The sequence below is a fragment of the Delphinus delphis genome, chromosome 1, assembly GCF_949987515.2.
Source record: "Delphinus delphis chromosome 1, mDelDel1.2, whole genome shotgun sequence".
Taxonomy (NCBI): domain Eukaryota; kingdom Metazoa; phylum Chordata; class Mammalia; order Artiodactyla; family Delphinidae; genus Delphinus; species Delphinus delphis.
Window position 1 is genome coordinate 131,955,699 of NC_082683.1, and position 20,271 is coordinate 131,975,969.

Sequence of the window (20,271 nt, forward strand, 5' to 3'; positions counted from 1 at the left end):
TGCCATGCACCAGCCCCCTTCCCTGCCCCCACCAGCCCTCCTTACAAGAAGACTGGAGGAAAGAGCCTGATTTTCTTCCTTCTGTTACTGAGGTGGGGGTTATATCATGATTCTGGCTTTAACTGAATTTTCCAAATTTCTACAAGCTACCATGCACCACTTGAAGATTTCAAGGTGATCTGAAGGTAGTAGAATATATTAATGAAGAGTGTAGTTTGAGAGACAGACCTGGAATGAAATTTTGACTCCACTGTTTAGTAGGTGTGTAATTTAGGTAAAGACAAACACACAAAAGAAACTAACCACTTTAGGTTTGTTTCCACATTTGTAAAATAATGAAATCAGAAGGATTTATGTCACTGGGTTATTTTGATGACTGACTAGACATAATTTACCAGCTTCTAGCAAAATGGTAGGCACCTAGCTCTCTGCAAAGCTGCCATTATGATGAGCGTGATAATGTATTCTCAACTAAGAATTTTATTTTCCATTTTTCCTTTAGAGAGCTTTCAGTACTCTACAGAGGAACTTGAAAATTGAAATCAACCATTAGAAAACATGAGCACAGTATGAGATAGAGACAGGATGCATTAGGCAAAAGGTAATGATGCTTGAGAAGAAGATGAGAAAGATGAGGTGTGATGAGGGAAGAGTGGAATCACGATTGGTTAGTCAGGTATCAATGGTTTGGAAGATTGGAATTGTTTTCATCTTGTACCAGTTGACTGCTTAGCAGGTTGTAGATCTGTGGAAGAATTTTACTTGCTTAGACATGGTCAGGATTTAAAGACACAATCTTTGGTTTCAGCTGGTTTAGGTTCTGCATAGAGAGAGACAGGTTTAACATACCTTGAAGCACCAACTCCTTGGTCTATGATGCTTTGGTGAGAAAGGCAGAACTCTTATCACCTGCCCTTAACTCAGCTTAACTCACACTAGAAAAGAGATGGAAAGAAGGAAAAAGAACAAAAACAATGTAGGCACTAAATACATTTTTGTGATGTCGGTAAAGAAGGGGAGAGAAGAAAAGATGGTGTTTGCAATTCATTAAAATTAGGAACAAGTTCAAGACAAAATGGTTAATACCTAATGAAGCCAGGAGAAAAAGCAGGCAATATATGCAGAGTTTGAGAGACATTCTTGAAGTGATCATTGTGGTTCGAGCCAGTCTTCCAGGCTGTGATCAGTGTGGCAGGGACAGAGTTGGGAGGAAGGTGGGAGCTCACCTTTTGCCCACCAAATGGTGGAGTCAGCAAGCACAGCTTTCCAGCTGACCACTCCTGTCACCCAAGGCTGGCCCCACTAAACAGATTGTACGATCCCGGCTCCTGATCACAAGACAGTGGGGATATTTGCTTCTTGTTGACACAAGAACTTAAACTAAACAGAAAAATGTGTCTGGCTTTGAATTGGGCTCTTCTGGCAGGCAACAGGGAACCCCTGGAAAGCAGGGAGGAGCAGCCAGCCAAGAGTGGGTGTCAGGGGTGACAGGTGCTTTCACCAGTCATTTTACCTTTGGCTTCGGTGCCACTGTGGTCTCCTGGTGGGATGGCTGGCTGAGCCGCAGAATCTGCCCACTCTCCCTTTGACTTTTGGTAACCCATTGGCTAGAATGACGGCTGTGCTTTTTCCCAAACAAGCCATGAGCATCCAGGTCTCTGAGTGCCTGCTCCTCCTGTTCCCCTCACTCTGAATACTTTCTTCTCCCTGCTTCCCCTCTGCTGCTGGGAAGTCTCGCTCATCTTTCAAAGGCCAGTTCCTGAGTTACCTACCCTGTGCACCTCCCCGCAAACCCTCTCCCTCCTCCCCAAGTATGGGCAATCCCTCCTCCAGCCCCTGTAGTGCTATCTCACCACCACAAAACAAGCATGCATATATTATATCGCTGTATTTTTTTTTTAACAGCAATTTAAATTTTCTTTCTCCTTGGTCCATGTTTTCTACTTCTTTCACTTTATCATTTGCAGTCTTTGTATTATATTCTCTTAAATCATTACAGAAGGAAGTAGGATATAACAAAAATATATCTCCAGAATTTTCCTTTTTTACTTTCTTTCCTCCCTTCCTCTCTCTCTTTCTCCTTCTTTCCCTTTTTCCCCCTTCAATTGTTTTCTGATACATTGCTCCAACCTATGATTTGCTCTGCTGGTAGATTATTAGCTCCTTGAGGGTCTTGTTTATCCAAACCTAGTAAGGAATCTGGCCCTTCTAGGTGTTCAAAACATGTCTCCTCGTTTATTTCATGGTGATGAATTCTAGGGCTCCCCTACAGAAACCGCAGGCCCAGGGAAACAGCTGGAATCTCTCAAACTTAACTACAAAGTTTGGAAGATGCCTCATATGCATTAAGTCTCAGCGGTTCTTAAAGCCTAGGCACCATTCTCAGAGGAGACAATTATGTTTCGTAGCATTATCTGTAAAGGTCCCAGCAGGAAACAGATGACACACTCAAAGGTGGGCAATTTGAGGGACTTCAGTAAAGGGGCCACTTCTAAAGGTGGGGGCAGGATATAGGAAATTACAAGGAGATGGTGCAGAATCCCAGGGTGAAGGGGTGATACCCCCTGTAGGCCTGAAGAGTTGACTATAGAGAGCAGTTAGCAGAACCCCTGGGAAGAGAGTGCAGGAGGTGTGTGGAGATCGCTGCCAAAGGGTGCAGCCAACCTACAGCAAAGCCCTAGGGAGGGAGTAGCAAGGATCAGCACCCTGACCCCCCTTGCCTCTCTCCCTCTCCAGTCTCCTGCCACTGTTGCCCTGGGTGCTAAACCAAACACAAGTCAGAGGCATGAAATCTACAGGAGCCAGCATCCCAGGGCAAGGTGGAGAAGGGTAGATCTGGAGAAGCACGTGGAGGATAGCCAAGAGTTGGCCTGGAGGAGTGTCTTCATTTAAAGATTCCCTTACACTAACATTTGCCTTTCATTAGCAGCATACCTGGGTAGTGTGAGATAGTACACTAAGACAGTAAGGCATAAAGAGGGAGAAAGACAAACTAATTTTGCCTGTTGTGAACGTTTGCACAAATAATCATCAGGACTCTTTCAAAGCCTGGAAACTGTTTTGATAAGCCTTTTTATGTCACCTTGACAGCAGAAAATTTTCTGTTTCTAGAAGGAAATTCTGCTCACATGTTCCTCTGGGCACTGGGACCGGGCTGTGAGCTGCATGCCCCTTGACTGTGGTGTCCCCGACCAGTCTTTGGTGAACTATGCAAACTTCTCCTGCTCAGAGGGAACAAACTTTCTGAAACGCTGCTCCATCTCCTGTGTCCCACCAGCCAAGCTTCAAGGTATTGTCTGGCCAACCAGGAGCTGTATGCAAGTTCTCTTCAGGTTCTCTCTCTTCGGGGGTACTGTGGGGATCTTTTCTTCACCCCAGTGCCCTTCCCATTTGGCTCTGCTGTATCACCCTCTTCTGATAACACAAGCAAAGTCCCAAAGGGCAATACCATTCCTTGTCCCAGAATGCCCTGACTCAAGATCTCACTAAGGAAAGAAACTTAGACTTTCCCATTTTTATTTGACTTTATGTCCTCTGGAGTCAAGCCAACTAACAGTTTTCTAATAATATTAATAATCCAGATACCCTTTATCATTCACATTTTTAAATTTAATATTTACAACCCTCCTATGAGTTAGGTGCTTTTCGTTCTGTTTTAGAGATGAGAGCATAGTTACATGAGCTGTACTGCTAGGAAGAGATGAAGACCCCACATCTTGCTCTTTACCTCCTGGACTTAGGTGCGCCTAACAGTGTTTGAGCAGGCTTGTTACAAATGCAACCTCCTGAGCCTCATGCTGACAGATTCTGACTTAGTAGGTCTGAGGTGGGTTGGTGATGCTACTGTGGGGTGTCCATGGATTGCACTCGGAGAAACCATGAATGATGTTGAGGCATACGGTATGGTGTTGAAGTGCAGAGCTTTGCATCCAAACTGCCTGAGTACAAACCCTGCCTCTGTTCTTACTAGCTTGGCCAAGTTACCTAAACTCAATTTCCTCAGCTGCAAAATAGGGGATAATGATGGTATCTATTTCATAGGGTTGTTTGAGGTTTGAAGTTTACACAAGTGAATACATGTAAAATGCTTAGAGCGGTGCCTGGCATATAATGAGCACAATAAAAGTGTCATCTAGTATTATTATAATGCTTTCCACAATACTGTCACTACTCTATTTTTATTATTTATAGTGAGGAAGTGAGGTAATGATTTGGTTGGTAGCCCTCCTTTCATTCAGGTCATGAAAGAGCTTTCTGACCTCTGTGCTGTATAAGAGAGCACAGTAGACGCTCTGTGGGCACAAAGATATAGGATAAACATTTGACCTGAGGTTTTAGAGAAGCTGCTCCACAAAGAGTAACGTGACTTTCCAAGAATGACGGTACGTTGACAGGTCTTCGCTCTCTCTGCTAGTGTTTTATTTCTGGACTCTCTGTTCTGAGCATCTTGTGCTTCTCTTTCTTGGAGTCAGGACTGAGCCCGTGGCTGACCTGTCTTGAAGATGGGCTCTGGTCTCTCCCTGAAGCCTACTGCAAGTTGGAGTGTGATGTTCCCCCTGTTATCCCGAACGCCAACTTGCTCCTGCCTCACTGCCTCCAGGGCAACCATGATGTGGGCTCCATCTGCAGATACAAATGCAAACCGGGCTACTACGTGATGGGAAGTGCGGAGAATAAAGTCAGGAAGTAAGTTGGATTGTTCCTGGTCTTTGCAGTTCTCTCTACCCTTGTACCTTGCTCCTGTTCCTTCATTTGCAAATCCTAGACCACTGTTTTGGAATTAATATTAAGACCTTCTGGGTTGTCCATTGTTTGTTGTGTTTGTTTTTCTATATAATCTCTCTTCACCTGCACAGGTGTGTTCCCCAGTCATGACAGGCAGGCTGGCCAAGTATGCTTTCTATAAAGATATTCTTTCTCATAGGAGATTCCACAGTCTCATCTAGGTGTTTTTAAAAGAATCTCTGCCCGAATTATTATTTTCCTTGAAAGTAAGTGTTACGAGCTTCTTAAGCAGTACACACATCACCCGAATCCAACTGTGTCCTAGAACATCCTCATCAGGACAGGTGGAGGCTTATGGTTGTGGCTGTGGGAGAAATTGTCTGGGATGGTCCCCACCTCAGGTATTTATTGGTTATGTGATGCCAGGAAGTCTTCTTTCTCTGCCTCATTCTTCCTCATCTGTAAAATAAGGATAATAATAATAATAATAACGTAGGAACTAAATAAATTAGTATGTATAAAACATGAGTCAGGGGCTTCCCTGGTGGCGCAGTGGTTGAGAGTCCGCCTGCCGATGCAGGGGACACGGGTTCATGCCCCGGTCCGGGAAGATCCCACATGCCACGGAGCAGCTGGGCCCGTGAGCCATGGCCGCTGAGCCTGCGCATCCGGAGCCTGTGCTCCGCAACAGGAGAGCCCACAACAGTGAGAGACCTGCGTACCGCAAAAACAAACAAACAAACAAAAAAACATGAGTCAGTAAATTTATTTTTAAAGCATAAAACTCAATACGTATTAGCTATTAATATTGTAATTATAGTCTCTCTGCTTTCTTTTTCCTGGACTTTGTGTGTTTACACTCCTAGACCCAGAAACCAAGAGAGCATGGTGGATCAGAAAGAACAAAAGCTTACTGCATAATTTAAGAGGAAGGGTTTTAAAGAAAATCATGCTGGGGTTCAAATCCCAGTTGTTCCCCATTTTATTAGCTGAGTAACCTCAGGCAAGTTACTTAACTCTTTGGGTCTCATCTTTGTAAGCTGGGGGTAATGCCCTCACCAGAGTGTTCAGTTGAGGATTAAACAAGATAATACACATTCAGCCCAGTGCCCGGTTTGTGCTAAATGCTCAATAAATGGTTTCAGAAAAAGAAACATTTTCCGAACAAACAAAACAAGCAAAAAGCTTTCAGAAGAAGACACTCCTTGTACTCAGTAAATAGTAACTATTATTTTCCTACCATAAATTATGTCAGTAAAGGAGAAAATCAGATTTATTTCTTAGCCAGGATTTAGTTCATAGTTCAAAATCTGATCATAGTAGGTATGTTTTTAAAGACTTTTTTTTTGAACTGACATAATCCCAGCCATGGCATTACCAGTGATTCCAGGAGATACCAACTTTGATTGTAAGCTAGAATTCTCTAAGGGAGCAAAAGAAAAACAGGAAGCTTACTCTCTGGCTCCAATTCGCCCTTCTCTAGTCAACATCCAGCCATCTCAATATGGGATGGATTGAGTTCGGCTTTGCCGGGAGCCTTTCACTCCCAAGAAAACCCAAGATCATATTTGGGAGGGGGAGAGGGAAGTCCCCTCCTCAAGATCTCAGCCCGAGGCAAGAGCCTGGCTAATTAGAACATGAATAAATACTGACGAAAAATTCATAGGAAGCGGCATTCTGGTTCAGTGACTCTAGCAGGTATCGTCAACAGTTTTTGACAGCTGAAAACACATTTGCACGTGATGGTCATAGGGTCTAGATCAATTTGCGTCAGCATGCATTGACAGGTAGTGAGTACCCAGGTCATCTTCCAGTGAGAATGGCATTACAACCAGCCTGAAGGCTGCTGTTTTCTTGCTTTTCTTCTTCTCTTCTTGCCTCACTTTTCACACACCTGAGCCGACTCAAGTGTCTGCAGAACAATGCAATGAAGACTGGAGGGAGAGAGAAAAGTCTCGGGACCAGGAGGAATTCGAGGTGGAGGCATTATTCCTAGCTCCCCTGGGCCCGTGGCTGAGCTTTGCCTTGGGAACAGTGAGGCTTCCTCCATGACGATGGGCTTCCTGCTGCGTCTGCATATCTGCCTCCACCGGCTTCCCTGCCCCAGCAGGGGCCCACAAGGCACAGCTTTCTTTTCTGGTTGAGAAACTGGAAGCTTGCATCACAGCATCAGCATCGGTTTGGACTTAAACATTTACATTCACAAGCACCATGCTGAGGAGAGATTAAATTATTTACTGCACTGCATAAACTGGTTTTAATCTTAGTTTACACCTGTTTACATAGCCAGCAGTGGACTGGTAATCAGAAGTTTGCAAGTCAGGAGTAAATCACTGTCACTTGCTGCTTGTGTTTACCCAACGAACTATGTCAGCCTTGTTCCTTGCTTGGAGCCCAGAGTTGTACAGATGGAGCCCTAAAATTCTTTCTAGGACATGCAGGCAGGGGGAGAAGAAGTTGAGAGAAGTTAACAGGGAGATTAACCCAGACAGAGTGGCCACATGCTAGTCTTCTGCAGTTCTCTGAGTAGTAGAAAAACCTCCTAGATGGTCAAATTTGCCACTTGTTCTTTGCATGACCCTGAACAATGTATGTCACATCCACGTGTCTCGGTTTTTGCCTCCTTGACGTGAGGAGTGGTAATGATTTTTACCCAAGAGTACTGTTTTGAGGCCCAAAGCAGGTAATGTACTGAAAGTGTTTTATAAACTATGAAGTTCAATACATATGCTAGAAATTACTTTTTGTTCATTTCTTTTTAAAAGAAGGAAACAACTACCAAAATATCAGCCAAGTACATTGCCTTCCTGCGTCTTCTCAAGTCTGTTGAATATTGTTTCAAGAGAGAAAGATAAATGCTGCATCTGACTTTTCTCTTCCTATCCAACCTGTTTAAGCTTTGCCCCATTGCACTTGCGGATGCAGGGAGGGCACAGCTGCAGGTGGCACTTCTTCACGTGGGCGCTCTATGCCAGCTTCGGGGTTAGGAGTGAAGATATCAGTAAGACCTAGGCTCTGGCCTCAGGAGCACACAGCCTCCATGTTCCCTCTTTCATGGACATTATTCCTCCTTACAGTGGAGCATAGGAGAGGACATGGACTACAGGTAGGCCCTTTCTCCTGGCCCCTGGATCCCTTGCCCCTTCTTCCCGGGATGTGAAGGTGACACTGCTCACACTGACTCTAGTTCCTGAAGACAAGAAAATGCAATGGCTTTGGCCTTGGTCAAGGACCTGGCCTTGAAGTCTTGGGTAGAATCAGTATCACCCAAACTGTATGGATTCTCCAGAGGGAAAAATTGAGAAGGAGAGTAACAAAAAATTCAATAAAACAAAATGAATGCCCATTATGTAGTACAGCCATACAATTATACGGGCATATCATGAAATATCCCGTCACCATTAAAGATGTTCAGGAGAATATTAAAGACATGAGAGAACATTCACAATACAATAAGTGGATAAAAGCAGAACATAGTTATTATAGATGATACAATCCTTATTTTCCATATTAAAGGTATGTTTTTAATCATCCTTCTTCAGAAGCTAGAAGTGATTATAATATTAATAGTCGTATTCTCTAGGTAGTAGGTTTATAGGGAATATAACTTTTCTTTTTCTGCTTGTTTATATTTGCTAAGTTTTCTAGACTTTATAATGAGATAAATGAATAAACAGTTTAAAAAAATAATGACGTGAGCTAGAAGGAGGAGATCATAGCCAATTTGTGGAGGCAGAGAGCGATAAAAGAAAACTAGACAGATCTTTCGAAACAGGCAAACCAAGCGGAGACCAGCACTCCAGGATGGCAGTAAGACAGGGACGTGACCCTTCCATCCTGTGTCCAGACCCTTCTGTGTTTTGAAGACAAACACTGTCTCTGTTCTTGAAGGCTATTTCAGACCTCCTCTCCTCCAGTAACACCTCTTCCCTAACTTCCAGCAGATCACCTCACTCCCTAAAGCGCAAAGGTCTGACCACAGGTGTGCAAGCTAATTGACACCTCCAAACATGTTCTCCCCCTTCTCACTGTCTAAAATGAATTATGACCAAAAGGACCTACTGTACAGCACAGGGAACTTCACTCAATATTTCATAATAACCTATAAGGGAAAAGAATCTGAAAAAGAATATATATATATATATATATATATATATATATATATTCTTTATGTATTATATGTATAACTGAATCACTGTGCTATACACCTGAAACTAACCCAACATTGTAAATCAACTATACTTCAGTTAAAAAAAAAACAAAAAAACCTTATATATTTTTTTTAACTAGAAAAAAAACACCAAAGTGTCAATACTCTGGGCAAGTGGTGTTGACTCAGCAAGATTTTTTTGTCTTCTATTTTGGGATTCTTTTAATAAATAATCATATTTTATAATAAACTAAAAAAATTTTTTTAAATAAAATGAATTATGAACTCCTCCACCTTTGCTCTGGATCCTGTACCCCTTCTAGAGAATTTCTCTCAATCACTTTACCTTCCTCTTTCCTACATCTGAAGCCTCTTCCTTCCTCTCGCCTGGTTACTTCTCTTTAATTGTGCTCGGGTCTCTCCTATGTTAAAATTCAAACAAGCAGAGCCTTTTATTGACTCCATGTCCTCCTCCAGCTACCACAGCTTCCCCCCTCCCTTTTACAGTGAAACTTGGTGAAAGAGTTGTTCGTATTCACTGTCTCCATCTTGCCATCTTCTCCCTCCTTCACACTTTGACACTCAGGTTTTATTCCCGTCTCTCCACTAAGGCTGAGCCTGCCATGGACCCCACTGCTGTCAAATGCAGGGACTCTTTTTAGACCTTATGTTATGTGAGAATAGTTGGCTTATGTCACGGTCACCCTGTGAGATAGGATGGACCCTCCCACCCAAGTCTGGTTTGGATGTTGAAAGTATGATGCCACACATTGACCAAGAGAGTATGAAAAGGTGTGTTACTCACATAATGAGGCTTTCAGGGGAGAGAAGGGGAAAATTCCAAGTTGGTCTTCAAATGGCTTGAGCAATCAGGGAAGGGAGACTGGTCTGGAGTTGTATGGTGGTTAGGGGGTGAGGCTTGGGGGAGGGTTTGTGCATGTGAACAGGACCTGGCGTGGTTTGAACTTTCTGCTGAAGCCAAAAGAGGAAGCACCCAGGCTTTCTTACAGGCTTGCTCAGATGTGTGATATGTTGGGGCTTGAAAGCCATCAGAGTCAAACATCAAAGGTGGAGACTGGCTCTTCATTACAACATGGTTGGCTAGACCCTCCTTGAGACTGTTTCCTTGATTCTGCTCTATCTCACTCCCTTGATTTTCTTGCTTCTTCTCTGTCTCTTCTCAATTTCCTCTTCTGGCTTTTTCTCCTCTGCCCATTTCTTCAATATTGGTGTCTCTGTGCTCATTCTTCTCTCTTGCTCTGCACACTTGTCTGGGCTGAAGATCATTTACCCCATAGCCTTGACTACCTTCCACATGCTGATGATTTCTAAAACCACACCTGCTATCTAGTCTCTTCCTGTAAGGACCATAAGACCCATTAGGACAACAGCCTACAGATATAGCCACTTGGGAAATCTGATCTGCCTTTCAAACTCTTACTATATAATACAGAGCCTATTATAATCTCTTTCAAATCTGCACATCCTTCTGTGTTCCATGTGGTTGGGCAGGTCAGGGACCTGCACATAACCTGAGACTTTCGAATGTCCTTCACCCTCAGTCATCAACTTCCATTGAGTGTCATCATCTTACTGACTCCTAGATATGGCCATTTCTCCTCATCCCTGCTGCCATTTCTCTATGACAGATCACTATCCTTTTTCACTTCTGAACTGATCTTTCTAACTCCAGTCTTTCCCCCTTCAATACATTCACTACTTTGCAGCATCAATAATCTTCAAAACACTCAAGTCCAATTACAGTATTCCCCTGCATAAAACTAAATGACAAGCCTTTCTGCTATTTCATCTAAGAATATAAAAAAGCTTAAACTTAAAATACGTTCAAGGTCTTGCATGATCTAGCTGGGCCTGGCTTACCTAGCTTCGTCGCTGACTATCTTCCCTGAGAGATCACTTCCCTCCAGCTGTAACACACAACACCTTCTGTACTGTAGGCTCTGATGCTCTGGACCTTCTTTTACTTCTTTATATACACCGTGGCTAACATGCCTCTGGGCCTTCAAACATGCTGTTCCTTCTGGCTAGAACTCTCCCCGACAGTGGCCTTTTGCTTGGCTAACTCCTACTCCCCTATTTTTTAGCATAAGTGTGATTTTTGTCTAGGAAGCCTCCCAGATCTCCCCAGTCTGTAGGAAGTGTCCCTCCCATGGTTTCCCACTGCACAGAAAACTTCCCTGACAACATCATTTATCTCACTGAGTAGAAATGGTTCGATTAGCTGTCCGCTAGACCATGGATGTTTGTTTAGCATCCTGTGCCCAGTGGCTTCTCCATTTATTGGTGGGTACTCAATAAATAGTTTCTAAATGGATGAAAAGACTGAATTATTAGAAAATTCATGATAGGATTTTAATGTTAAATCTGATGCTAAAAACGGTGCAGGAAAGAGGGTGGTTTTTTTTTTTTCTTATGAGGGTATGGAAATTTCTATTTCAAGTGCTTTGGAGTGGAAGGAACCCTTAAAAATATTATGTCTGTTTTTCTTCTAGCAATTGTCTCAGCAACATAGAAGGAATGGTCATTCTCCAGAGACAGTTTTAATTTCACTTATTCAACTGACATTTAAGCTTGATTGGCAAACTGTACATGTTGGTGGTAACAGAAAAAGGATTAGACCTCTCCCTCTCAACAAGCTCACCAGAACAGTGGTTCTCATACCAGTCTGTACATTAGCATCACCTGGGGAGAGTTCAGATATCTTAATGCCCAGCTCAAACCCCAAACCACTTTCATCAGAATCTCTGGAAGTGGCAGCCAGGCATTAGTCTTTTGCAAAGCTCCCCAAGTCACTCCAATGTGCAGCCAAAATCAAGAAGCACAATCTAGAAGCACAAGCCTTTCTTTGTGTAAGAACAATATCAGTCATGGGATTTTGACTTTCTGAAAACTATCCAGAGTAACGTTTCCTCTTCTCAAAGTTACTATAGCTGGGCTTCCCTGGTGGCGCAGTGGTTGAGAGTCCGCCTGCCGATGCAGGGGACACAGGTTCGTGCCCCGGTCCAGGAAGATCCCACATGCCGCGGAGCGGCTGGGCCCGTGAGCCATGGCCACTGGGCCTGCACGTCCGGGGCCTGTGCTCCGCAAAGGGAGAGGCCACAACAGTGAGAGGCCCACGTACCGGAAAAAAAAAAAAAAATTACTATAGCAGCACTTTTGCATGCCAGATTTCATGTGTCTCTTTGAGGGTTATTTATTTTTGGAGTTAATAGAGAAAATACTAACAATGGTAACTTCAAAGAAATTGCCATGTTTAGATAGTTTCAGGAGTTCTTCCTTATTCATATTTTGTAATACACACACACCTTTCTTTTCCTTCCATGCAATTTACTTCCATATATACGTCATCATTAATCACATTAATCAGGTTAATGTTTCATTAACCTGACTTCCCAGGGAGCTAAAATAAGTGTGTATGACTTATATTTTATCAAAAAGACTGTGTTATATTCTCCCTTGTCTTTCACTCCCGTGGTTACCTTTTTCTCATTAGGTGTTATCTTTATGTGTGAAGGTTAGGCTAACCTCGTTAGGACTCATAATTAATTTAAATTATGAATTGTCCCAACCTTCTAACTTTACTTAGACAGCCTCTCCCTCTAAGTTAGTCATTCATCAAGATGCCATCTGAAAGGTACTGTAGTAGTAATACCTTTTTAAGAGTAACTGTAAATAGCCATCCTTCTGAGGGTCACTTTTCCAAAGAACATAAATCTACTTAAGTTCTAGAAGCACAAATGTAGGTTCAGACTGCAACATTGTAAATAGGCCTTACCTTGTGCCTATTTATGGTTTGACAAACGTTTGGTTGGTAAAACCCTTCAGTGAGGTTTGTCTGATCTGATCTGGGGGGAGGGTGCGAGAGGGCTTTGTAGCTAGATGTGTGTACTTGACCCATCTCTGTACACATAGGAAGACTGTTTAGTGTGGCAGAGACTTAAAACACATAAGGTCTCAACTCTGTACTGTTGGGTTGATGATGATGATGATAATGATGATTCATCACTATGTGCTGTGTGTGTGAAGAGCCTTACATACATTACCCCATTCGTTTCTTATGACACAGATAAATTTTATTATATGATAAAATAATAGTATAATGGAGAATAATATGAGATGGTAATATATAATGATATAATATAATAATAATACATTTAAGTACTTTATTATCCCCTCTTCCAGATAAGGAAACTGAGACTCAGAGTATTGTTAAGTAGTCATCCCATGATCACTCAGCCAATATATGGTGCTAAAACCATTCTAACTCCAAAGCCCACGCTCTTGGCTAATAAGGCTTTTGATCGTGGGTAAATTACTGCATTTCTCTGAGCCTCTTTTTCCACCTCTGAAAAGTAATGGAAAATCTTGAGTGACTTCCAGCTCTAAAAGTCTATATTTTATTTTCTGTCTCAACAGAATTAATGGGGAGATTTAACACTTTGGTATAACACCATTGAGAGAAGTGATACATGAAATTTATTGCCACCAGGAAAAAAAAGAAACAGCAATATATTATAAACACAAATACTACACCGACAGGATCTTAGTAGGCAATACTTAGTAGGTAATACTTGGAGAGCTTCTGATCCAAATGAATAGCCAAGGTTTTATTTCTTCCTCTTGATGGGTTTTGGTGAATTGTTCTCCACTCACCCCCGAGAGGATTAGATCTAGATCTTTCTTGAAGACAGAATATTGGGTACATTTTTAAGGATTTCTAGAATTGAGTTTAAAGATTAAGCACTTCTCTAAAATGTCTGAAGAAGAAAATTTAGTCAGCTTTCTAGGAAGTCTTTCCTTTGTCCAAGATTTATCTCTTTGCTTAGTGGTTAATTACGCAGCTGCTGGCGTTAGTGAGATATAAATTTACATCCCAACTCTGCTATTTATTAGCTCTTTGACCTTTCAAGTCACTGATCTCTATTGAACATGACTATTTTTATTTATCAGACGGATAATAGGAAAGAGGGATACTTACAGATTTTTTTAAGGATTAAATGAGACAACAGATATAAAGAACTGAGCACAGTCCTTAGATCAAACTTCAAGTCAGAAGTAGCTGCTGTTTATCATCATCACCATCATCATCATTTCCAGCAGGTTAATACTCCTTGTAAAATGTTGCTTTTGGTGTGGTTAACAGCTAATCATCTTCTTTAGCAAGGAATATACTCAGCTACATTTTCATCAGGGGCTGTTGTTTCCCATCCTGTGGTTGGTTCCTTTGCCCCAGAAAAACAACATAGAGACCAGAAAGACTGAAGGTGGCATTCCAAGTGGGAAGTATAGGTCTTCAGTTACCAGGGCGGTAGGGAAGTGCATTTCCCCTGTCTATAAAGAAAACACACACATCAAAAGAGAAAGTTCATTAAATTAAAAAAAAAATACATGTACTTCCCTCCACCAATCAGAACCCCCTCTGAATGTTTCATCTCATCCCAGTGTGAGTTATCCAAATACTACAGTGGCTTCAAGTGGACCGTGAAAAGGAAAAAGGGGGATGTGGAGAAAAAGAAATGGAAATTAAATCGTCAGCAAGATAGAGCTGGACATACTTCAAAAATTAGGGTGGGCAAATACAGTCAGGCTGGTCTTGGAGGAGAAGGGAAGGGCATGTCCTGGAGACATTACCTAAATTTTTAGTCTCTTTTGATCTTTTTGAACCATAGCTTGATTCTCTGAGGTTCAACTGATTTTATCCTACCATAAGAAAGGAAAGAAAGACTTGGCTAATGAAATGAAATATGCAGTTGAGGCAAATGCTAAAACTCCTTAAGTACCCTGGATTTGTAATTTTAAAAATTCAGTAAAACAATATACCTAATTTTTAAGTTCTGTGTCATAACACTGGGCATATACATACATGACTAGATGCTAAACCTATGTATATAGAGACACACAGGTTAGCTCTGATTTGGCAATCAAGGGACACACTGTAATCTTTATGTACACTCATGCATCTGTGAGAAATAGAAATTTGTTTTCTTTCCATTAAGACATTGTCTGGCTTTATAATTAGTGTTTATAGTAAATACATTCAAAGTTTATCCTTGGAATCCTCAATTCTCTTGCCATTGTAGGATAATGTGAGATTTAGGCTAATTTATTACAGCCTCTTTTGGCATGAAAGTGACTAAACCTCTGCTCCAAGCCTTGGACACTCACACACACACCTGGGCACAGGCCAGCTCGCTGCTGCAGGCTTCACAGGCTCTGGTGATTGGCATGCAGCCTTCACTTTGAACAGAGCATTTGATGAACTTATAGTTTTCCCTGTGACCTTCAATCCCAAGCTAGGGAGCGTCTTGTAAAACTGTCCTTTCTCCTCTGATATTATATTGACCACTGATCTCTCTATTAATCAGGAAAAATAATTTAAAAAATCTAGCATGAGTAAGTGCTGGGTTGTTATATACAAGCCATTAGGTTCTTCAACTCACAATTTCTCTCCCTGATGCCCTTTCTACACTTCCTTTTTCCTACCCCATCCTGTCGCAGGCTCCCTCTAAGCCCTTCTTCAGCATACCGGGTGAGCATTTTGATTGAGAGCTTGCCTTTTTTCTTTAGTAATAAGGTCAGGTCAGGCCCAGCTAATTTATGAACTGTCTCCTGAAAGATTCTGGGTGGGACAAAAATCTGAAGACTTAAGTAGGGTGGAAAGACTGAGTAGAATGCTAACATTCCACACTTGTATCTCTCATACATGCACGTGCGCACACACACAAACACACACACGGAACACAGAGGGAGAGAGAGAGAGAGAGAGAAACTTCCACGGCTTATTGAACATTGTATGTACCAGTCATTGTACTACATGCTTTATATACACTAACTTATAAAATCTTCCAAGGACCCTGTAAGGAAGCTATTATTATCCCCATTTTTCAGATAGGAAAACTGAGAGAAGAAAGATGAGGTGACTTAATAAAAGTCAGAGACATATGAAGAGCCACAGCTGGAGTTTGAGCATTAGTCTCCTGATTCCAAGTCATCTGCTCTTAACCACTCTACACACCATCTTCCTGATGGGAATTACCCAGTGAAGCCACTAACAACCTGCTGAAGGTCACTGTGACCTCTGACTCTTCCTCTTCATTCAGGGAAAACTGGCAAAGAGAATGTTAATCAGCCTGTCCATTCCAGCCCACATCAGAGGGATGAGGCAAATGCAGGGTTCACCTGTGTAAATTCTGAAGTCATTAGGTAGGTCACAACTTGCCAGAAGTTCTGGTAACTCTTTAGTGGACTCAGGTCTTATCACTGCTGTAACTTCTGGACAAGGAACCGTGTAAAGAGCTTTGCTTTCTGGAAGAGCAACAATGATGGGCAGTGATGGATTCGTGAATTCGCAGGTGAGGGTGTGAATGTATGGACATCCTGTGAGCACTTTTCATGAGACCTGTGAGTTGGACTGACCAGGAACAGGAATATAACAATATCTAGAAGAAGAATTCTTCAACTAGAAACTTTATGAAGATAGCCAAAGGATTCCTTACAAATGAGAGATCCTACCCTCTGAAATGGAATTCATACAATATGTGGCCCTTTTTTGCCAGACTTTTGTCCCACCCAGGCTCTTTTCCCCCACAGGGGCCACATATAGGCCTGTTTTTTTTTTCCATTTAAACTTTAGACTAAGGCTTCAAACACACACTGCCTTTCACACCACTGGTTCTTGCATGCGCTGCTCCTTCTACCTGGCAGGTCCTTCTCCTTCTCTAACAAACCCATCTTTAAGTGTTCCTTTCCTGATAGCCTTCCTTATGCCCCTCTTTGGGTTCCCACAGGTTAGTCTTCTGGCCTTATTATTGTATTAATATTTGTTTCTACAACAGCAGGACCTAATGTAATGTATGGGCACATACCAGGGGCTTAATGAATATCTGTTGACTGAACATATGAATGGACAGATACAGGCATACCTCATTTTATCGCTCTTTGCTTTATTATGCTTTGCAGATACTGCATTTTTTACAAATTGAAGGTTTGTGGTAACCCTGCATCGAGCAAGTTTATCGGTGCTGTTTTTCCAGCAGCATTTGTTCATTTCGTGTCTCTGCATCACATTTCGGTAATTCTCGCAATATTTCAAATCAAAAGATTATGACTCACTGAAGGCTCAGATGATGGTTAGCATTGTTTTTAGCAATAAAGTATTTTTAAATTAATACATGTACATTTTTTAGACATAAAAGCTATTGCACACTTCATAGACCACAGTATAGTGTAAACATAACTTTTACATGCACTGGGACATCAAAAAATGCCTATGACTTGTTTTATTGTGATATTCACTTTATTGCGGTGGTCTGGAACTAAACCCACAACATCTCCAAGGTAGGCTGCAACTGAATGATGAAAGATAATGAAAGCAAGAGATTGCTATTTAAGGTTTCCATGTTTTAGACCCAGTTCACCCCTGCATTTCAGTATAATCACCAGCTCCTCAAACACACCCTGAAGGGAATAGATGTAGAATTATGCAGAATAATGTTAAGGTTTCAATTGCAGGCATTGGAGAAACCTCAGGATGTTTTTAGGTCTGGAGGTAACCTGAGCAGATTTAGTAGGAAGATAGCTCTGTCAGCTGTGTGAAGAATGCATGAGAGGGGCCAAGAGACTGGTAGAAAAGAGGTTAAATGGGTGCTGTTGAAGTGAGAGAGGCCAAGAGACTGGTAGAAAAGAGGTTAAATGGGGGCTGTTGAAGTGAGAGAGGCTGAGGGTTGGACAGTTTAGGCAATGATAGATGAAGAAGTGGCCCCAGACTTGAGGTAGGGGTTCAGCCTTAGGGCCAGGGCATTACCGCATCTGCCAATTTGGAGACCAAAGAGTTAGCAGCCGGAAGATCAAAGATAGAAGTGAGGGGTGGAGCTTTGAAGTAGAATTGACCACACGCTTTTAGGGGTTAGCAGGTTGCTCACTCTGACATGGAAGGGGAGCTTTGTAAGTTATAAGCATTTTTATGAGTCAGGGAAAAATGAAAGGTCAAAGCCCGTGTGTCCGGTGGGCCGATCCTGCCGATTACTATTTCTTGTCCAGTCAAGTGGACCGGGAATGGGCCTCCGGAGGCCTGGTGTGAGCGAGGGTAGAGCAACTATGATCGACTGTGGACTAGCTATGCCTGGAGTCTGCTGCTCTCCATTTAGGATTTTGGCTTGAGAAACCAGGTCTGCAGTTTGTTAAGAGGAAAGCTGGCCTGGAGTTTGGAAGCACTGATGGTTCTGTCTGGGGTGGAGTAGAGGACCGTGTCTTTTAAAATGGTCTAGAAAACTACTTCCTAAACTTTAATGTGCATAGGAATCACGTGGGGATCTTGTTAAAATACAGATTCTGATTGAGTCTGTCTGGGTGGGAGCCTGAGATGCTGCATTTCCAAGCTCCCAGGTGGTTTCCGTGCTGCTGCTCTGGGAACCACACTGTAAGCAGCAAGGGCCTAGAATGCTCTGAGTGAAGAAGCTTTCTAATTTCACTTCAGAAACTGACCACGTGCCCTGCAAAATGTTTAGCCAATTAATGCTTTCGTTTCCTGACCTACGTAATGGAAATAGTAATGCAGTTACTCCTTGTCATCTTTAGGGATATTCTGTGTGGTGAGACTTTGAGATACTCTGTACAAAGGCACAAAGTAAAGGAAAGTAATTTATCTGCAGCTCCATTTCTAGTAACACTAGTGCTTCCAGATTATGACGTAGGGATTGGCATCAGACAGATCCACGGTACGGGCATACCCTGGATACTGGGGATTTGGTTCCAGACCACGGCAATAAAGCGAATATCACGATAAAGCAAATCACACGAATCTTTTTTGGTTTCCCAGTGTGCATAAAAGTCATGTTTACACTATACTGTAGTCTCTTAAGTGTACAATAGTATTATGTCTTTAAAAACAGTGTACATAATTTAAAAATACTTTATTGCTAAAAAAATGCTAACCATCATCTGACAACACAGGGTTGCCACAAACCTTCAATTTGTAAAAGGTGCAATACCTGTGAAGTGCAGTAAAGCAAAGCACAGTGAAACAGGTGTGCCTGTACTGATCCCTGCTCTGCCATTAGGTAACCTCAGACAAGTTATTTTACTTCTTGAAACCTACTTAGTTCATCTGTAAAATAAACATCTATACATTCATTGAACCAATGTTTATTGGCACCTGTTCTGTACCAGACATTATGCTGAGCACTGGGGATATAATAGAAAATAAGGTCTTGCCCTCACCAAGCTGGCATCCCAGTGGGCGAGGCAGGCAACACACAAAATAATTACAGAGTATCCATTCTATGCAAAAATACACAGGTGCTTTAATTAAAAACCAAAAACATTAGAGGTATAAAATAAGGATGCTCTTGGGTGGCAAAACTTATCCTTAGATAAGAAGAAGAGCCATCCAGGAAAAGAACAAAAAGAAAAGCATCACAAGCAGAGAGCATGGTACCAACTTCCTTTGGCAGGAAAGAGCTTGAGTTGTGCTCGGGATTCTAGGTCCGGTGTGGACAAAGCACACTAAGTAAGATGAATGAGATGTAGGATGAGGTCAGAGAAAGTGTGGCCAACTCATGCGGGACCTCGTGAGTGAGAAAGTTTGGATTTTATTATTCATGCAACAGGAAGCAATTGAAATGTCCTCAGCAGGAAAATGACATGTTCTAATTTATTTATCTGTTTTTACAAAATATCCCTCTGACTGATGTTTGCAGACTAGGTAGGAAAGGGCCCAGAGGAGAAGTGAAGTCTCCAGTAAGGAGTTGAGAGATGGGAACGTGGGCTACTGCTCATGGCAGTGGAGATGCAAGAGATATGGGAACAAATGCTGGAGATATTTGGGAGGCAAGACTAAGAGGACCTACTGATGGATTGAATAAGATCATACTCACTTGGGGAAAAGGTAAGACTGAGACAAAGAGTAGAATCAAGGATGTCTCCTAAGTTTCAAATTTGGGCAACGGCGTAGATGGTGGTATCATTTGCTGAGCTGGGGATGATTACAGAGGAGCATGTGTGGAGAGAAGGGAATCAGGAACTCCCGTAATCACACAGGATGGTTTTGAGGGTCAAATGATATAGATATATATCCTTCTGTACAATGCCTAGCATTTCAGTGCCCAATATTTTATTGTTTTTCTGTTATTATTATTATTACTCATGAGGGACGACTCATTGGAGACACCAGATGCCCTTGATCAGTAAAGACATGATAATTCCCTTGGACTCAACAATCATACTTTTATTTTCTCCAATGGAAAATAAATATTACTTTTGAAAACCCTGCAGTGGTGATAGAAGGATGGGGTAGACTCATGTGTGCCTCAAGCAACATCAATCAGACTTTCAGCCAAGTTTTGATTACAAGATCTTTATTTCTGGCAATGATGTAA

General features: G+C 42.0%; 1 protein-coding gene across 1 annotated transcript in view; it reads left to right on the forward strand.

Moving 5' to 3' along the window:
• The window catches only part of PAPPA2 (pappalysin 2), a 280,753-nt gene that overhangs the window by 201,309 nt on the left and 59,173 nt on the right, over positions 1 to 20,271 (forward strand). Inside the window, exons 15-16 of the mRNA XM_060009722.1 lie at positions 3,112 to 3,289; positions 4,473 to 4,686. Of these exons, the coding sequence (XP_059865705.1) occupies positions 3,112 to 3,289; positions 4,473 to 4,686 (392 nt within the window). The remainder of the gene's footprint in view (positions 1 to 3,111; positions 3,290 to 4,472; positions 4,687 to 20,271) is intronic.